General features: G+C 43.2%; 1 protein-coding gene across 1 annotated transcript; it reads left to right on the top strand.

Annotated features, from left to right (window-relative positions):
- Window positions 1–14,910: 14,910 nt before the first annotated feature.
- On the top strand, window positions 14,911–15,675 carry LOC308514541 (ferritin light chain-like; the record flags this gene model as incomplete). Its single annotated transcript, XM_081084711.1, has 2 exons — window positions 14,911–15,114; window positions 15,355–15,675. The coding sequence occupies 2 exons, from the start codon at window positions 14,911–14,913 to the stop codon at window positions 15,673–15,675; spliced, it is 525 nt and encodes a 174-aa protein (XP_080940837.1).
- Window positions 15,676–20,962: the final 5,287 nt, after the last annotated feature.

The raw sequence follows: 20,962 nt of genomic DNA, 5'->3' as shown, positions 1-20,962 counted from the left end.
TGTTTTTTTTTTTTTTAATTAAAATTTTGCAAATACTTGTTTCAGCTTCTCTGCTAGATTTCTACATTAACTTGAATAGTTGTTGTTTTTTTGTTTTGTTTTTTTAACCAAGTCGCTCCTAGGTTCTTAAGGATCATTCTCCTCAACCGCACTACACAGCACACAGAATTTGACTGTCATGTTTAAATATCACCCTCCAAGTCTGTACCTCAGATGAATTGTTTAAGGAAATGGACTAATTGACTTGCAAAGACCTACCTCCAGACTTCAAAAGGAATGAACTTGTTACTTGCAGCCTTCATTTTTGCCAACGTTTGACATAGTTCAGACTGCAGCTATCCCTAGTCAAAGCTATTTTTGTAAAAAAACATTTGCTAGAGAGGAACACATTTTTACATACTTTTGCAAATAAATAAATAAAAGAAAGCCAACCTTCAAAGAAACTTGAAGCTTTGTAGGTGAGAGGCAACAAGCTTGGGCCTTTGCGATGCAATCAGAAATGTGTGTTTTTAAGATTAGTTGAATATGAGAAAATGCTTGACAAAGATTTTCATGTACTTTACACAAATGTGATTTTTGTAATATGTCTCAACCAGATTTATTTGAAGCGCTTCTTATGTAGAGTTTTATTCTTCTCTCTCCTAGTGCGTGTGCTGACTTTTTAACATGGTATTATCAACTGGGCCAGGAGGTAGTTTCTCATGAGGGCATGTGTCAGTGTGGCTTTTAGTTCTGAAGCCAAATGAAACTCAAAACCATCTCTCTTCCAGCCGCTTCAGGGAGGTAGCTTCAAAGACCGCATACCTCTCTTGGACTGGCAGATGGCTCACTGTTGTGAATCACCAGAGGAGCTATGGAGAGAATGGAAACTCAACATCACTGTTAACTGTGCATTAAATAAGCAAATAAACAGTGGCTCATAAAAATAACAGTCCCATGTCTTTGGTTGGGCCTTTCTGAAACCTCATTGGCCAGCTCGTAAAACTGACACAGTTGCTCATGTTGGCCAAACTCGGAAACCGAGCAATTTCCATCTCTGATGAAGTTACTCTTTTATTTCCTCTATGTTGTACAATCAAAACACACGACTACCTCTTAAGCCCCAGTATACCTCATTTTTCATACTGAAAAGAAAAGAAAAAAAGCTTGTGGCCAATGGAACAGTAAGAACATCATAAAATTTTTATATATATAGTTTATTTTTGTGGGAGATAAATTTTATAGGACTGTTCTTCGCTGTTGTTGGTCTCGGCTAAGTAAGACTGGACATTTAACTTTTCTACCATTTCTGCGTGTTTGCAGGAGAAAAGTATCAAGACGTTGAACTGCAGTTGACTGTCTCCCTGTTCTTTGAGTGTCTTCTAGCTTTATTCTCTGTTCTTCATGTAGAGTTGCTGTCTATGATTGTACTTTGAATCGCTTGCTTGTTGGAAATATTTCTCTAGTGGATTATCACTGTCTGTTCTGCACAATAAACATAACAGCCTCTGTGATCCCCATGTGTTTTGGTTCCTACTCTTTGTCATAACTCCATTAAGTCAAGTTTAGTCAAAACGGGTCAAGGAGAGAGGCAGTCCCATTGAAAGTCGTCCTGTCGCCCTTCTGCATATTGTGCATCCAGACTTCTACACACATTGACACAAACCTTTAAAGTATCATACTTCTTCCATCGGCTGCCCTGAAATCATCTTTCGTGGCCTGACCTTTCATTCTACAAAGATGACGTCACCTTTGAAGAAATGCAGAGAAAGAATAGTTTAAAACTAGAGAATTTCTAGTGAAGGCTGGCATTGACAAACTGTCAGCGAAGTAACTGACATACCAGTTATCTTTCAAGTAACATTTGCAGAGATACCCAACAATTTGGAGAAAAGAATAAGGAATGAAAGTCACTACTACATAGGAGTCTTTCATTTCATAAATACTATAAGCAGGGGCAGAATTAGTTCACCACGTTCCAAATCACTTTGACATCTCGATTGCTGATGATGGATGAATAAATCCCGGATTCTCAAAAGGCTAAAATCTTCTGGTTGGTGCTGCTACCATTGTCACGAAAACTTCTGCATTTAGCTTCTTAGGAAGGACTTGCCCATATTAAAACATCTCCTGTCAGGAAATCTATTCTCAGGTTTTACTCCACTCCTTCGTTTGTTTTCACAGCCGATATTTTGTGAGTGCCTATTTTGTGCTGAGCTCTAGACCAAGAGGCCCTTCAAAAGATTGTCTCCTTGGAGAACATTATGCAAGTGTAGAAATAACAGGCAGCATTCGAAAAGAACCAACTATATTGCTTATGCAACAAGTTTCAAGAATTCAGAGGAGGAAAAGCCATTTCCTGCTGTGGTGGATCATTAGTTCAGTCTGTAAGAGGGAGACAGGCCAAATGCATTTAATAGAACCCGCATCTAGTCTTTTCATTTTTATTAATACAGAAAAGCACATAAGAAGAAATTACTTCCTGAAAATGAAAGTAAACCAAGAGGGAATCTTTGGGTTGAAAATAAAAAAAGAATAAAAAGGGGTATGTTCAGAATAGGATATGTTGGTGAACAGGATAAAAGTTTTAGCACATTTTGGAGTCAGCTACTCACTGAATGATCTCTGAATTAGGTTTTTTCTTCTAGAAAAATTAAACTAGTGCTTTCACACAATAAGCAGTACGCTTACAAAAGTCACTATGTGAAGAAATCTTTTAAGTTTAAACCTAAGTTCAAATAGCAGTGGGGCCTCTAGTTTGTACAGGATATTGTTTGGGGCAATAAAAGTTGAGACCTCATCCCTGCCCACAAAGAGCCAAACTTCTCAGGAGGGAGGCGGACCCCAGGGAGAGCTGTGTAAATAGAACCTTACTGAGTGGTTGGAGGCACCCCCAACTCTCTGCAAGTACCGGGGAGGAATTGCAGGCCCTCCCACTAAAGGGCGTTAGCATTGCCATCACGGGACCCTGGGGCTGCATGGGCAGTGAGTCGCAGCCTATGTAGCATTTCATATGAGTGATGGCTTTTCAGTAGGGCTAGGGGCACTTGACTCTTGTGAATTGAGGAATGCTAAGTGGTCTAGGAGTATGGACAGTAATAAAACCAGAACTAAAGAATAACATTCCAGTCGGTGAGACATGATGCAAATTCAGACTATAGATTAGGGAATGAAACTTCGGGAAAGTGAAAGAAAGAAGGAGAATAGACAAGAGGGCAGAAGGAATGTGCTTTATATTAAGTGTATTTATTTACATACTAGAGGCCTGGTGCATGAAAATTCATGCACTGGAGGGGGGTCCCTCATCCTGGCCTGCCCCCTCTCATAGTCGGGGATCAGGGGAAGGCGACGCCCCATTACACCTCTGCTCCTGCCACTGCCTGCAGCGCAAGCCTCAGCCGGCCCTGGGAGACTGGAGGGCTGAGGGAACTGGGGGACTCCAGAGGCAGGCACCCCAGTGGGGCTGAGGGGACTGGGCGCCGCCATCTTGTGGCTGTGGGCACTGCCATCTTTGAGGGTGTGACAGCAAATTAGCATGTTCTCTCCTTATTATTGGCTGTGGGCACTGCCATCTGTGAGGGCATGATAGCAAATTAGCATGTCCCCTCCTTATTGGCTGTGGGCGCTGCCATCTTTGAGGGTGTGGCAGCAATTAGCATATTCCCTCTTTATTAGATAGGACGATGACTTGTTAATCCAATATTTTTCTATTGATTTTTAGAGAGAGAGGAAGGGATGGGGAGAGACAGAAAAACATTGATGTGAGAGACACATCAATTGGTTGCCTCTTGCATGCACCCTGACCAGGGCCAGGGATTGAGCCTGCAACTGAGGTACACGTGCCCTTGACCACAATCAAACCCAGGAATCAAACCCAGGACCTTTCAGTCCTCAGGCCAGCACTCTATCCACTGAGCCAAACTGGCTAGGGCTATACATGATTACTTTTTACTGAACAAGTGTAGTTCTTAAAGTTAGGTAAGGCCATCCTTGAACAATTACTGTTCAAAGTCCAGGGACACTGGGAAAGACCTCCCATTATACCATTTGTTGTAAAAGGTGTGGGCTCCGAAACTAGACTACCTGGGCTTGAATCCTGGCTTTGTCACTAATTGGCTGGGGGCCCATGGGCAAGTCACATAATAGTTCTGAGATCACTTTTTTTTCATTTTCAAATAGAAATAACAGCAACTACCTAAAAGTGGTGTTGTGAGGAGGATTAAATATGTCAGTGTATGTTTTCTATCATTATTTGCCACACAAGGATATCCACAGATTGCGGTCAAAAGATATGAGGATTTCAAACACCATTTTAGTTGTACATTCCATGCATGAAAATCATTACTATATGTATAGACTCTTTTCCACACTGTGGCTTGCAATGTTTGAGCTCAGTGGATTTGATTACTAAAAGAAGCCTGCCCCTGAAAAATTAGCAAAATGCAATCACTTCTATTCCAGTGACAGTCATAGGGGGCCCCTGATGTCCCCCGGCTTTATTTGCTGGTGGGGACACTCTCTGCCATTCAGTCCCCCCCCCCTCGCCCAGATGCTCCAGGCTCCTCCTGACTTTGGCCTTGTTTGAAAGCATCACAGTGTTGGAGTTGAGGATCTCTTGGTGGCCTTACTCCTCCTGGCTCAGCACCCAGCTCCTGCCTTTCCTTCAGATTCCAGCCTCCACCTGCCGCCCACCTGCCTAATGGAGCTAAACTAAACACATTTCTGCAGCCAGTCTGTGCACCTCATCTTATTAGCATTCTGTAGTCCGCCTGTTGTCCTCTCCTGCCCAGGTCTTGTCCACTTAATTCTACTAGTATAACCCCTTAGGTTTCCTTAAGTAGCCTAAGGATGCTAGTCTCCTTGGACAAAAAATGATGGACCACTTAGTCGAATACTAGAAAGGGAGAATAAACAAGAGACAGATTTCTCATGTCTTCGATTTTCCCTGATGACTGATTAGAACTGGAGTGAAGGGGCTACATGCCTGTCTTCACCTGCACTGCCAGGTCCTTGACCAGGCTGGCAACACTTTTATTGGAGACTAGAGGCCCGGTGCACGAAATTTGTGCAAGGGGGGGGGGGAATCCCTCAGCCTGGCCTGCACCCTCTCTCCAATCTGGGACCTCTAGGGGGATGTCCAACCACCTCTCACAATCCAGGACCACTGGCTCCTAACTGCCTGCCTGCCTGCCTGATCGCCCCTAAACACCTCTGCCTGCCTGATCACCCCTAAATGTTCCCCTACTGGCCTGATCGCCCCTAACTGCCTCTGCCTTGCCCCGCACCCAGGACCCAGGATTCCCTCCTCTGGCTGGTTGCAGGCACCCGGGACCCAGGCCAGCTTCACCCAGGCTGGCTGCGGCCACAGCGGACTGTGGGCAGGCGGCTTCACCCGGGCCACAGCCACAGGTGCCCAGGCCCACGGAGTGGCTGGCTTGTCCCTCTCCAGGGCCACAGGCACAGGCGCAGGCACAGCTGCTGGCACCCAGGACTGTGGGGCAGGCAGCTTATTCCTCTCCCAGGCCGCAGCCTGGCTGGTCCCCATTCCTCTCTTGTGAGCTCATTTGTGCCTGGCTGGTCCCCATTCCTCTCTTGTGAGCTCATTTGTGCCTGGCTGGTCCCCATTCCTCTCTCCCCAGTGTTGAGTATCTGAGCAGTTTGGCGCAAGGGTGTGAGGGCGCGAGGGCAAAGGGGCATGATGACCACTTGCATATTAGTTCTTTATTATATAGGATGAGTGACTATATTATCCAGGGCTCATTTAACCACAAGGGACATACATCCAGTTTGAGTGGCTTACTCAAAAAAGAAGAAGAAGAAGAAGAAGAAGAAGAAGAAGAAGAAGAAGAAGAAGAAGAAGAAGAAGAAGAAGAAGAAGAAGAGGGGAAGGGGAGGGAAGGGAAAGAAAGAAAGAAAGAAAGAAAGAAAGAAAGAAAGAAAGAAAGAAAGAAAGAAAGAAGAAAGAAAGAAAGAAAGAGAAAGGAAGGAAGGAAGGAAGGAAGGAAGGAAGGGAAAGAAAGAAAGAGAAAGGAAGGAAGGAAGGAAGGAAGGAAGGAAGGAAGGAAGGAAGGAAGGAAGGAAGGAAGAAAGATTGGCTCTTTGGGTTCACTGTCAGATAGGTTCCCCTCTGGTGGTGGCAAGGCAACTGCTAGAAGTCCCAGACATGTATCCTTTTGGTCTCACAACCTCTGCAGAAATATACCTTTTTTTAAATATTTCCAACAAAATATTGGGGTTGGATATTGTTGGGCCAACCTAGATCACAGCCCACTCATTCTACCAGTGATTTTGACCAGGGGGTTGGGGGTGGGTGTGGGGGGAGAAACACTGGCCAGATGTGGGTTACATATCTATCCCCAGAGCCAGTCAAGAATGGGGGCCCTCTGTAAGTGTCTGGCGGGGGGCGGGGGGGAGGGGAATGGGTGCTGTCCCAATGAAAACTACAAGTAGTCTTGCAGAAGGGAAAATGGACACAGAAGAGGGGAGAAACAACAGGTGTGTGTCACAATGGTTCAGTCAGCAGGGCCCCTGAATAACCAACCAGCCAGTGAGGTGAGATCCAGGTGAGCAAGGCTCCATAAAGACTCCTACTCCATCAACATGAATAAAAGGCAAATGCCCTGAGAGTTGCCAATCGGGCAGTGGACGTCGCAGGGACAAAAAAGAAACTTGTTTTAAGGCACTGAGATGTTGCTGTTTCTTAACAAGCACAATGGCACAAGTTAGACTGCCTGGATGGAGCAAATAATGATAATTCTTGTTGCATCTTCATATTTTTGCTTACAAAGCACTTTCATGAATATCATTTCTTTTCATTTTCAGTGCTGGCCTGGATAATATGGCAGGCATTATTATTATTATTATTATTATTATCACTATTATATTTACTGGTAGGTTAACTGAGGCTCAGAGAGTATAAGCGACTGGCTTTCGGAGACAGAGCTAGAGCCATAATGTAGTCTCAGGTCCCCCAACTTTATTTCCACGCTCTCACCTTTAGACTAATGAACATCCAGAGACTATGCAATTGCTGCTCAGTATCACCCTTCTCTTGGGTGCACATCCCTAGCACATTTAATCATAGCTTCCACCAAGGAAGGCTTTGGTTTTCTAAAGCCGGTTTTCAGGGACCACAGTAATAACAGTGCCCTCAGTCTGGGTCTCGGCCCCCATCAGCTGGAACGCTTCCATTGCATTGCAGAGCATCTGAACATGGCTGTTCATCCCATTTATCAATCTAAGAATATATTTCAGGAGAATATGAGCTCTAAGTGATTTAAGGGATTATCAAAACTGTAGCAAACAAGCTGGCTGTAGGATCCAGAACATTCTGCGAGGTCACCAGAGTTTAAAGCCCCATTTCTTTACTTTAGTCACCAAATCTGTAGGCTCAGTAAAGTTCCCTGTGGCCTTGCACTCTTAAATCAAGCACTTGGCAGGCTGATGTATAGCTTTTATTTATTACAATGGGATACCCTTGGCCATAAAGCAATTATGTTCAGCCTAATCCCCAACCGATTTAATACTGTCATGGAAAATAAAACCTACAGTTCAACCAGCTAATGAAAATGCGAAACGTCCACAAATCTATAAGTCGATTGTACTGCCTGTCTAACTTTTGCAGAAGACATCTTTACAAAACTCGGAAATTCAAAAACCTCGGGAACACAGCTGCTTTCTCTTCATCTCTGCTGTCACTACTTACAATCCAAGCCACTATCACTTTGAATGTTCTGTCTGTATAGTCTCACCCCCCCCCCCAACCCCCATTTCAATTCTTCCTCTAACTGCAGCAAGAGTGCTCTTACAAAAAAAAAACAAAAAAAAAAAAAACCCAAAAACCTGATGGCAAACCTCATGCTCTCACATCAAAATCAAAATCTCTCCTAAGGCACAAATCACGTGGCAAGGCCTGGCTCCTGCTCCCTTCTCCAGCTTAACTCTGCCCTGCCTTCCTCTCTGGCCTCCCACCACACTGGCTTCCCTCCCAGGAGAGCTGGGGATGCACCATTCTCTTCTTTGTCACCTCAAGCACGTTCCCCAGGCTCTAGTACTCTCTGCCTGGAATTCTTTTCCTTCTCCAGGCCCCTCTTCCACCCTAGCAACCCTCATTCTTCAATGCTCTGCTTTCTAGGGTCCCTTCTCTACCTTGCTCCCTGCCACATCCTCACCTCCACATGGTCAGGTCTTCTAGTGTATATTCTTCTGTAATACCCTGGGCTTCTCCCTGATACCAATGACCACAACTGTCATTAACCTTTGTGTAATGTGGACCCCTGGTGATCATGAAGATAGATCTGTCTTGCCACTTTTGTATCCTTGGCTGCCGTCACAGCTGCTGGCCACAGTCGCCTCTCCAGAAATGCTTGAATGAATGAACAATGCCCATTCTCCACGGGGTGAGCAGATAGATTCTTTCTGGCAGCCTCTCACATGACATTGCTCCAGATCTCGCCCATCCTCTGAGATTCCTCTGACCTTCATTGAGGCTTCACTTCCCCTCCACTACTCAGGGCCCTGGACTCCAAACCACCCCCCACAGTCCCCCTACATATCCCACAGAAGCTCTCCTGTACCCCATCTCTGTAGGTTCAACTTCCTGCCCGCATGTTCATTTTGAAAAATCATCTGATAAACAAATGAATGAACAACTGATGCTACACCGAGACTCAGCTCAGTGTCTCAGACATAGCCTGTCCTGGGTGTGTATATTTGCTTTAAACTACTCAGCCTTTTTTTTCTTTTTTTAAACTTCCTCTGGTAGGAGTGCTCCATTTTATTTATTTGTTTATTTATGAGGAAATTCCTCTCCTTCACTCTCAGCCCATGAGATTCAGCTGGCTCTGCCATCCACTCCCTGATGTCAAGGGAAGGTATGAGATTTAAGCCAGGGCGGTTGATTTCTCTCCATCCTCTGATCGGTTCAAGCACAGGGACAACCTATAAGTCCTACAACAGCCTGAGAATGAAGCCAGCACAGAGGGAAACACAGATAAGACCTGCAGACAGAGCAGGTGCCGAAGACATTGTCTGAGCCACTAGACGCTATTGTGCCCAGAGGCTAGTAAAATTACTTCTCTTCTTCAAGTGTGAAAAGTTGGGCTTTTCTCACTTCCTCCCAGAACAGTCCTGGCTATGCCATCAATTAAAGAAGGAATAAAGGGGCCTGGCTGGGTTTGAGCATGTCCCCGTGCACTGGGGTTGTGGGTTCAATTTGGGGTTGAGGTACACACAAAAATCAACCAGTGAATGCATAAATAAGTGGAGAACAAATTGATGTTTCTCTCTCTCCCTTCCTCTCTCTAAAATCAATGGTAAAAGAAAAAAAATTAAGAATGAATAACTGAAGGAACACAGTGAAAGACAGCAGAACTGACCCTCAGAGAGCCTTCATTCTAGCTTGGTTCTACGACTCCCAGATTGTAGCAAACCCTGGCCAGAGCTGTTTCTCTGTCTACATACTGAGGAAAATGGTTCAATTAGATTTTTAATATTCCTTCTAGGTTTAAAATTCCAGGATTCTGTGATACTAAGGTCTCCACAAAGGAATCCATTCCAAATGGTGAAAATTAGGATAAGAGCCTGTAAAGGAAACAGTACTGGCTAGGGGGACCCTTCCTGGCTCTTTCATGTCTCACCAGGGCACAGATTCCTGTTAGAATTCCACCTTTGAGAAAGGGGAAACTTCCTGGGCTGAAATTGTTACAGAAAAAAAGGGAGAAGAACCAAGCAACACTCAGAGAGTTTGGAGTTACACTTAATTCACCGTGGTGGGCTTAGAGAAAATGAATTTAAATTCTAAGCAGAGCTACAAGCAGAACTTCCCATTTTGTGAAAGAGCCAGCCCTATGTGTGTTTAGTGGTTATTTTGCTGGTAGCCTTGAAAACTACACAGTTCTATCCAATTAAAAAATGCACCTGGCATGGCATTGGGCGTATCTAGTCTTTGGCCTACAAGGTCAGACAGCTAAGTTTATCTTCCACATTATTCAAGCAGGCTAAAATAGGCTAGAAAGCAAAGTTATTTTTTAGAATAAGAGGCCGTCTAAAGAATAGCAGAGAGTTCCAAACAGTAGTTTTACAAAATAGAGGTTAGCCTTCACAAAATAGAACCACATGGAATTGGAAACCAACAAATAGCAAAATTGAAAACCCATAGTCAGCAATGGAATTTCATGAAAGAGCTTGCCTATTTCACAGTCACAGAAGATGTGTGTGTGTGAGTGTGTGTGTGTTAGGATATATATATATATATATATATATATATATATATATATATATATGTTTTTTCTTAAATTTAAGATAATATAAAAACACAGTCATTCATATAAACATAAATAATCCTATATAATATAGAGGTAATATGCAAATTGACCATCATGCCCTTGCACAAGATGGCCACCCCCATGTGGACATAAGATGGCCACCACAAGATAGCCGGCAGGGGAGGGCAGTTGTGAGCAATCAGGCCAGCAGGGGATGGCAGTTAGGGATGACCAGGCTAGCAGGGGAGGGAAGGCAGTTGAGGGGGACCAGGCATGCAGGGGAGGGCAGTTGGGGGCAATTGGGCCGGCAGGGAAGCAGTTAGGCGTTGATCAGGCTGGCAGGGGAGTGGTTAGGGCAGCCGTGGGCAAACTACAGCCCGCGGGCCAGATCCGGCCCATCTGAAGTGAATAAAAGTATTGAAAAAAAAAGACCGTACCCTTTTATGTAATGATGTTTACTTTGAATTTATATTAGTTCACACAAACACTCCATCCATGCTTTTGTTCCGGCCTCCAGTCCAGTTTAAGAACCCATTGTGGCCCTCGAGTCAAAAAGTTTGCCCACCCCTGGGTTAGGGGGTGTTCAGGCTGGCAGGCAGAAGCAGTTAGGGGCGATCAGGCAGGCAGGCAGGCAGGCAAATGGTTGGTCGGACATCCCCCACAGGGTCCCAGATTGGAGAGGGTGCAGGCTGGATTGAGGGACACCCCCCCCCCCAGTGCATGAATTTCGTGCACCAGGCCTCTAGTAATTATTATAATAATAATTACAATTCTAGCCAGAGGCTAGTACACAAAATAGAGCTAGTAAAGAAGTAAATGAAATAGCACATTATTCTCTCACATGGATAAATGAAAGATAACATGGCTATCATGTGGTAGAATAGATAACATGATTTGTGGCCAAAACTGTTTCAACTTTTAACTAAATATATTCCTGCAACACCATTCTACTCAAAGATACATCCTGTTTAAAAGAAGCACTTTCCTTACCAAAGAAATAACTTTTGTATGAAAATAGACATTGAGCCAAAGTCTAATCTTCTATAAGTCAATGAAAATTCTCCCAAAATTTATAAATAACATCCTAATTTATCCTTTCCCCTAACCAAACCAAAAAGCTAATATCACATGTGAGACACATAAGCCATCAAAGTAGAATAATTCTGTTTCTTTTTACTAGTCATTTGTATGCCCATGGGGTAGTTTGAAGCAATTTTCGTCTCTATGATTTGTTATTCCTTAACATGTCACACAACTTGAACTGAAAAATGAAATTTTTTCCTGGCTTCCCCATAATCACCAAAGGACCACACCTCCTTAAACAATCAACTTTCAATTAGCTTTAGATTAAAATTTTAAAACCACGTTTAACTTTTCTTTCAGCGTTCTCATATCATTTGTGAGGGCATTCAGGGCACATTAGCTCTGGTCCAATGCAGAGCAATAGAAAAGCATGAAGTGACTATGACCCTTCTGGAGGTCTTGTGCCCCAGCCGAGGGGTTGGGGCCGGTGGGGGAGGGGCGGTATTGAAAACGTTTCACTTCGCATAAATCCAGAACCTGATCTCATGAGTGATAAGGCAAATTAAGTTTTCAATGTGGTCTTTGTTAACTATTTTTCAAAGGCTCTAAAAACATAGGAAAATATAACAACTTTCCCTCCCCTGTTTGTCAAGCCATAAATAAGAGGCAGGGTTATAGCATGTAGCACAAACCATTTTGAAAGCATTTTATTTTCTTCTTTCATGGGGCTATAAAATTATATGGTGCATTTTCAATTTACGTAGGAAATTGCTGGAGGAAAAGAGCTTAGGAAATATGCGTTTCCTACGGGACACAGGAAATATGCACAGCCTTCTCGCTATCTCTTTTTCCCTTAACTTCTGGATCTAGGCCAACATTTTTTAACTCAGCCTTTGACTCAGTAATTGTTAAGCACAATTGTGCAGTTGTTCTGTTGTTAATTTCCACACATATTCAGTATGTGGGCATACTCAGTATGCAAATTGAAGCGGAACTGAATACATTGACAGTTACTTTCACTCATTCAGGCATGCATACATTTATCCAACAAATGTTTATCGCGCACCTGCTATGTGCCACGTACTGAGCTAGCAGATGCATAGCTTTGTCTCTATGCCCAAGGAGCATACAGTCCAGAACAGGAGGCTAAAAGTAAATGGCAGCAACAACGCAGTGTCTAAAGTGACATGTCAGAGGGATGCTCCGGGGGCTGCGGGAGATGTGGGCTCCCCACTTAGGTGGTGTCCGGGTTGAGTAGGGATCCTGCAGGGAGGACCCGTCTACGCTGAAGCCTGAGAGATGGGAAGGAGTTGAGCCAAGCAAAAAGGAAAGGGGAAGGAGGGGCTGCTCTCAACAGATCCATAGCGCAATCTAAACACCAGAAGCATCGAAGCAAAAGACTTGTGCTAAAACGAATATGTCTGAACAACTACTAATGTTTACATTTCACCTCTGGAAAGTGTGAAGAATGATTTGCAGTGGTGACTGGCTCTGTGTGACCCTGATCAGCCAGTAGATGACATCGTACCAGAATATCCGGGCACAGGCAAAGGAAGCAGGTCGGAGCTGAGGCCCCCCAGGTGACCAGGATTTCATGTTGTGAAAATCTCCTAAGTGTCCTGGCACAAAGGTCACTTACACTTCGGGTGAGCAGGCTGAGAGAGCGATGGGGAGTGGAAAGCAGGGTGGCGGGAGAGCATGCAGATGGCACTGACGTTTCCCCTTCACTTTCTTCAGTTCCTGTTGCTACAAATTCCGTTGACAAACATTTTTGCAGTTCTGTGAGGACTTCCAATAAAGAAAGACTTTATTTAAAGAAATTATTGTGAGATGCTTTTTTTTCTTGCATCTTAAGGACATGAGGAGGCGTGTCAAATGTATATCTTTGTTATGAGCATTGAGAAGCAATTGATTTAGGTTCCTAAATATTTATATTTTGGAACTGAAGGTTTTCCCCCAAAATTTTGGGTTAAATACAGTTGCTTTTAATCCTTGCAAAATGACAACAGATATATGATACATTCTTCAATGATCCATATAAATCTTAGCACAATGCCTGGCATATAATAAGTGCTCAATAACAGATTTATTATTGTTGATATGACATATTTCCAGTAAATAAATTCAGAATGTTTTTCTAAGACATATACACTCTTTTTTTAAAAAATAAACAATACAGGCATGTGGTGAAAAAAGCAAATAGTTTGCAAAAACTAATGGAAATGACAGTGACTTGCCCCTCACACTCCTACTCTCTCATCCTAATGCTCACATGCAGCTAAGCACCTGTCATTCTTTTATTGGTTCCTTCAGGTGGCTGCCTATTCTTTCTAAATTATAGACTTTAACGAGTGTTTCATTGATGAACCAATTTGAGGCACTATCAACTGACTTTCCATGGCAAATGAGAATTTAGATCTCTTGCATCATTCACTTGCTCATTCACTTTACCAATAATTACTGAGCACCTCCCGGGCCGAGCACAGCTAGCTGGGCCCCGAGGATGCCACTCTGAACAAAGCTGACAAAACTCCTTGCCTGCATGGAGCTTTCCTTCTAATGGGGAGGAGAGACATTAAACAGGTAAAATGCCTAGCATGCCAGGTGCTTATAAGTTCAATGGAACAAAATAAAGTGAGGAGGAAAGGCAAGGAGTGCTGGGTGGAGGGGCTGTAGTTTAAATGAGTTGGCCAGGAAAGGCTTCCCTGAGAAGTTGATTATTTGAAATCTTGGGAAATTTTCTTATGTTATTACTATGATGATTTCTTCACCTTCACTTTCTTTATTCTAGCTTTTTGGATCGCTACCAGTCAGATGTTGACTCTGCTGGTACCTTTATGCTGCATGGATGTTTTAAATGTTGTTTTCGGTGGGGTTTTTTTTTTCTGTCTTTGTCTTTTTGTTCTATTCTCTGGGAGATTTTCTTGATTTTATCTTTTTAGTTCTTCATACAACAAGCATGTAGAGGCCTTTTTTCTAAGACTCTTGAGGTCCCCTGGGAAGTCACCTCTGACCTCTAGGCTCAGGAAAGAAACCAGGCTGCTGACATTTTATGCCCAAAGAAATGGATGGCAATCAACTGACCCATAAAATCTCCATGTTTTCAGCCCTACGCCTAAATACCACCCACTACCTGGCATCCCAGAATCCTAAGTCCTTCTGGGATTCCTCCGGGAAAATCTGATTTCTTTTGTCTCTGTCCCACTTTGCATGCAAAGAGGCCATTTCTCTTGAGCTGCTGAATTTGCCGAATCTGCATTCCAGAAATGTGCGGGATCTCTTATTTGCTATTGACTTCAGTCCCATTCTTTCTGTTCTCATGAATCTACACCTCTTATATGCTCTTACTATGGTTCTGACAGGGACCTGGGGAAGAAGAAAAAATTAATGCATTAGCTAATCTGCCTTCTATAACCAGATATCTATGTACAATTTTAAAAAGCATTTATTGGCAGTGCCCTCGGAGGTCCTGGATCTGTCTCTTGCTTCAACAGTGTTTGGACGGAACAGACCCAGGGACGCCCCTTCTTCCAACCTCCGCCCACTCTCCTGCATCTCATCCAGTCACCACCTTCAGAACTACCTCCGGGGCCAGCCAACACACTGGGGTTTTTCTACCTTAAATCCTTATTGCCAGCCAACCATGAGCTCCCAAATTCGTCAGAATTATTCCACCGAGATGGAGGCTGCGGTCAACCGCCTGGCCAACCTGCATCTGCGGGCCTCCTGCACCTACCTCTCTCTGGGCTACTATTTCGAAGACTGTGATGATGTGGCTCCCGAGGGTGTGGGCCACTTCTTCTGCAAGTTGGCGGAGAAGAAGCGCGAGAGCGCTGAGCGTCTTAAAGTAGCAAAACAAGCCAAAACCGGTTTGGCTCAGTGGATGGAGCGTCGGCCTGCGGACTGAAGGGTCCCGGGTTCGATTCCGGTCAAGGACATGTACCTGGGTTGTGGGCACATCCCCAGTGGGAGATGTGCTGGAGGCAGCTGATCGATGTTTCTCTCTCATCGATGTTTCTAACTCTCTATCTCTCTCCCTTCCTCTCTGTAAAAAATCAATAAAATATATTTAAAAAAAAAAAAGTAGCAAAACAAGCGTGGTGGCCGCATTCTCTTCCAGGATAAGCAGAAACCTTCCCAAGATGAGTGGGGCAAAACTCAGGACGCCACAGAAGCCGCCCTGGCATTGGAGAAGAACCTGAACCAGGTCCTTTTGGAGCTGCAGGCCCTGGGTTCTACCTGCGCAGACCCTCATCTCTGGGACTTTCTGGAGAACCACTTCCTGGATGAGGAGGTGAGACTGATCAAGAAGATGGGTGACCACCTGACTAACATCCGCAGGCTGGCCGGCCGCCAGGCTGGGCTGGGCGAGTATCTCTTCAATAGGGTCACCCTCAAGCATGACTAGGAGCCTTTGGAGCCCAGAGGCCTTTCAGAGGCCCCTCTGCATCCCTCTGGTGTCTCTGCCTTTTACCTGAGCCTCTTCCTGAAACTACTAGTCATTCTTTTAACCGCCCTGGAGCCCGATCCCATGCATTGGACCAAATGAAACAGTAAAGCTTTTTGCAGCAATAAATAAATAAATAAATAAATAAATAAGCATTTATTGATTCTTATAATTCCCACCATATATACATATATTTTCTAGATAGGTATTATATATGTATATGTGTGTGTATATACAAATGGATGTATGTGTATATGTAATCTTTGACTGGTGGAAGGGCATACCATATTGGCTAGAGTGTTGATTCGTTTAGAAAGAAGGAAATGATCACAGGAGATGCTGAAGATAAATTTTAAAAGATGGAGCCAGACCCTGTATTAGTTTCAGATTGAATGTAAATTATAATTGAAAAATAAAAATTAATTATTTTTTAAATGGAGCCAGATGCTAAGGGGCCATGTAAGCAAAGTTAAGAACTTTGAAGTTTATTCTATGATCTATAGAGTCCTACTGAATGAGTTGAGCAGAGGATGATGTAATGAGATTTATATTTTAGAAAAATCACTGGCTACAGCAGAGAATTTAGTAGGAGGCAAAACAGACAGACATGAGGATCAGTTCACAGGCAATTGGAAGGATGCAAGTAAGAGGTAAAGGTGGTCTGAACCAAGACTGTGGCAACAAAGCCTGAGGGATATGGGTACAAATTTGAGAGATATTTGGGAAGTAGAGTTGATGAGTCTAGAAATGGGTGTGTGAGTGGGAAGATGAGTTCAGGATAATTCCCGGTTCTGACCCAGGCAGGTGTGTGCTGGTGCTGTTCACTGAAACAGGATCCATAGAAGGAGTAGGAGGCTAAGAAGCTGATGAAGGGACAGAAAAGACAAGATTTAGAAGCCTGCTCTATTCACCAAGGCCGGCCATAGCCAATACAGACCTTAGCATGGAGGGAGGGTAACCTCACCTGCGTGTAGATTGAAGCATTGATGGATATCTCCTTCAGGACCCTGAGAGGTGGTGATTTGGGGGTCCAAGTGGAAATGGGACTCTAGATTATTTTGTAGAAAAAAAATACATTTTCCAGAATTTATATCTAGGGACAGAGGAAGTTCACTCCCACTGGATAAATTTATTTATTTTTCCACTGAATAAATTTAAAATTATATTTTTGTTGTAGACCATGCCTCGTGGACTGAAATACTTATTACAGCTATATGAAGCTCCTTGCTCCCAAAATCAAAGATACGCATCCCATTCAAGCACAAACACAACACTTAGCAAAATCAACCACATACCAGACACAAAGGACAGCCCAGAATTTTTCAAAAATTTGTCAGCATAGCGATGACATTTTTAACCACATTGTCACTAAATTAGACATCAATAATAATAACATAGAAAGGGAGAAACATCACATTTTGATTAAGCACATCTCCAAACAATTCATGAGTTGAAGAGGAAATGACAATGGAAATTACAAATCATTTAGACCTGAACAACTATAAAAGTACTACATATCAAAACATATGGGGTACAGCCAAAATGGTTCTTAGATATAATTTCATATTGCTTTTAAAAAGTATTAAAATGAATAAGTATTTACTTTAAGAAAGTGCATTAAGTCACTTGAAGAAAGTTTGGTATTGAAGTAAGATCTCCTCTTTCTTTATATAAAAAGTTATTGGGTAAAAAAATAGATGGGCATTATTGGGTAAATAAACAAACACCTATTTAACCAGACTAAAATTTATATCATCCAAGAAATACAAATGCTGATTTCATTCATGCTACCCTCTTTGTCTTTTTTACAACTGTATTGATCAAAAACTTCAATGGGTTAGTAGCTATTTGGCTTTCTCATATGCATTATGTATATATAATATGGACATATATATGCAATATGATTCTCTGTATGTATATATTATAGTCCAACTGGAACATTTTGCCTCTAAATAGAAATCAACTCTGAGAGAAGCAAGATGGAGGGATGAATAGGACGATGGGCCCGGGGTCAGACAGCACTGAATTCTGTCTCCACTTTACCCCATGTTAGCTGGGTGACTCAGACACATCTATGTAACCTCTGAAAACTTCTGTTTCCTTCTCTGTAAACTAGAGTTGCTCCAACACTGGTACCAGCCACACATGAGTGTTGCCATGATTCTAAGTTATGCATATGCCGTGCTTACCTCGCTGCCCAGCAGAGCCAGCGATCATTACATAGTAAGTTACTAGGATTAGAAGAAGGGTGATTGCCAGGAGCCGGTCCATCCTTGCTGTTTCAAAGGACCTGGCATATATGGCCTACTGTTCTTAATATGTTTGCTCACCTTCTTGGCACTATGTGTTTTAACCAAGGTCTCTGAGAAAGGTTGTTTCCCCAGGTAGGGATTTTCCCCTGAAGTTAGGGAGGGAATAAAACCCCTCAACTAAGTGCCAGGCGGGTAATTAATCACTTTAACTATGAACAATCATGCTTAAGCTACATAATCTTTACTCCCTGGAATGGATATAAGAAACGCCCTAACCTTTGTAATAGAGATTGATAGGATTGAATCAACTGGTATAAATACAGATGTAACAAGACAGCAACACACAGAACTTAGAACACAGAACTAAGAAGACAGAACCAAGAAGAAGGAACCTACACAGACAGAAGAACTTCGCTGGAGAGACATGGCAAAAGATCCTGCACTGAACCTGACTACAGAAATTGGCAAGAGAACCTGACTAGAACCTGGTGACTGAACCTGGCTGGAGAACCTAGCGAGGGAACATGGCTACAGAACCTGGCTGGAGAACCTGGAGAACCTAGCAAGAGAACATGGACACAGAACCTGGCTGGAGATCCAAAGCAGAACCTCTCTGGAGATCCAGACCAGAACTTGGCTGGAGATCCTGGCTAGGCTGCTGATCAACTGAACGCTGTCTCCATGTCATTCCTTCTTCGCTGACTCCGTCCACACCTTTGGGGAACCCCTGGACCCACTGGGGCTGGACCCCAGCAGGTGATGATACTTTATTGTGGAAGGGGACTCTTAATGTTAACAAGCTCTTCAATGGACACTTTTCATTTGGCTTTTGACATTCCTAATACTCCATGAGATATGGTTGGTCAGGCTTTATTTCTGCTTTACAGATAGAGCAAGCCAAGCCCTAAAAAGCTAATAGCAACTTTGTCTGAAATAAAAAATAAAAACTAGTTAGTGACGATCTGATATGGGAACGCTGCTTTCCTGACTCCTGGTTTGTGTTCTTTCTATGATACATTTCAACAAAGACAGTACTTAGCGATCTCTTGTAAATGAACTTTATTTTATTAGATTCACTTAACTATCTCTTAAGACAGTAGAAAAAATAACACTCTAAAAATACAGACCTTTCTCAGACCAAAAAGACCTATAGAATCTGTTCACATTCTTTTTTAAAAACTTAATGTTTACATAGAGTAAAAATGTATCCTTTCTAAGGTAGTTTTCTGAGTTTTGATAAACACCTTCGTACGCATAACCATCACAACAGTTAAGATAAAGATCAATCCTGTTACTCAAAAAATGCTTCTGTGTCACTTTGTAGTCAACTCCTTCCCTCACCTCCAGTCCTTAGCAGTCACTGGTCTATTTTCTCTCTATAAACTTCGTCTTTTTCAGAATGTCATAAAATGGCATGCAGTACTAGCATGTAGCCAATGTAGTTTGGATTCCTTCTCGTAGCAGAGCGCATTAGAAATTCATCCACTTTTTTGCATTTGTTATAGGTCTGTTCCATTTTTATTCCTGAGTAGTATTCCATTGTATAAATGTACCACCGTTTGTTTATCCATTCCCCAGTTAAGGGATATTTGGGTTGTTCCCAGATTTTGGTGATTACAAATAGAGCCACTATAAACATTCATGTATGGGTTTCATGTGAATATACGTTTTTATTTATCTTGGGTATATACTTAGAAGTAAGACTGTCCCACGTGTAACCTTCCCGGGAACTGCCGCACTGTGGGCCAGAGTGGCCACACCATTTGCATGCCCAGCTGTGCTCATTCTACAGGCATTTGTTATTATCAGGGTTTTTTTGTTTTTCACTTTTGTTTGATTTTAACCATTCTAATAAGTGTTAGGTGACATTATGTTTTACTAAGAGATTGATACAGACTGAATGTTTGTGTTTCTCCAAAGGTCATATGTTGAAATACTATGTAATGATATTTGGAGTTGGGGCCTTTGGAGTGATTAGGTCATGAGCACGGAGCCTTCATGAATAGATTAATGTCCTTATAAAAGAGACCCCAGAGAGCTCCTTGGCCCCTTCTGCCACCTGAGTTCATAGAAGATGGCCACCTATGAACCAGGAAGCGGGCTCTCACCAGACACTGCAAATCTGCCGGCGCCGTGATCTTGAACTTCCCAGCCTCCATAATTGTGAGAAATAAATTTCTGTTGTTTATAAAGCTACCCAGCCTTGGGTATGATGTTACAGCAGCCCAATGAACTGAGACAGAGGCATTAGTTAGGATTACAGCCTAAGGATCCTTGTTCAAACAAATGGCTATTTTAGTTTTCAAGGAAAGTATAAATAAGTCCCTAACCAATAACTTTGCTAGTTGTTCCTCTTCCTTATCCAATTGGGTGTATTGCTTAAATAGAGGTATGAGCACAAACATACACAGCCACATAAGCAAATCTCACTACTTTTGTCAAGTGCCACCCTTTGGGCCTACCAGAGAGCACTTCCTCCTAGGACTTGAGTAGTGTGTACATGTTTCCAAAGGGGAGTAAACAAGGCTTGTCAGGTTTGGTAGGTCACATACTGACCCCCAAAGAGGTCAACCCCTAGTTTGCTGAACCTGTGACTGTGTTATGTTTCGTGGCAAGGGGGAATTAACATTGCAGATGGAATTAAGGTGGCTACTCAGGAAATCCTGAGATGGGAGAGTATCCCTGATCACCCAGGAGGGCCTGATGTAATCACGGGGGGGGGGGGGGGTCTTTTAAAATAAAAGGCGGGGTGGGGGGAGAGTCAGTGTCAGAGTGATGCCATGTGAGAAAGACTTGACCCGTCATTTGTTGGCTTTGAAGATGCAAGCAGCTCATAAGCCAGGGAATGTGGGCAGCCTCCGGAAGCCAGAAAGGGGCAGGGAAATAGTTTCTTCTCTAAGCCTTCCGAAGGGGTGCAGCCTGGCCAGCGCCTTTGCCCAGTGGGACCTAGTTTGCACCTCCAGAAACTCAAGAGAATAAATTTATGTTGTTGAAGC

The sequence above is a fragment of the Myotis nattereri genome, assembly GCF_964212035.1.
Source record: "Myotis nattereri genome assembly, chromosome: 2".
In the NCBI taxonomy this organism is placed as follows: domain Eukaryota; kingdom Metazoa; phylum Chordata; class Mammalia; order Chiroptera; family Vespertilionidae; genus Myotis; species Myotis nattereri.
The sequence above is the reverse complement of the archived record's forward strand: the minus strand, read 5'-3'. Positions and strand labels throughout refer to the sequence as shown.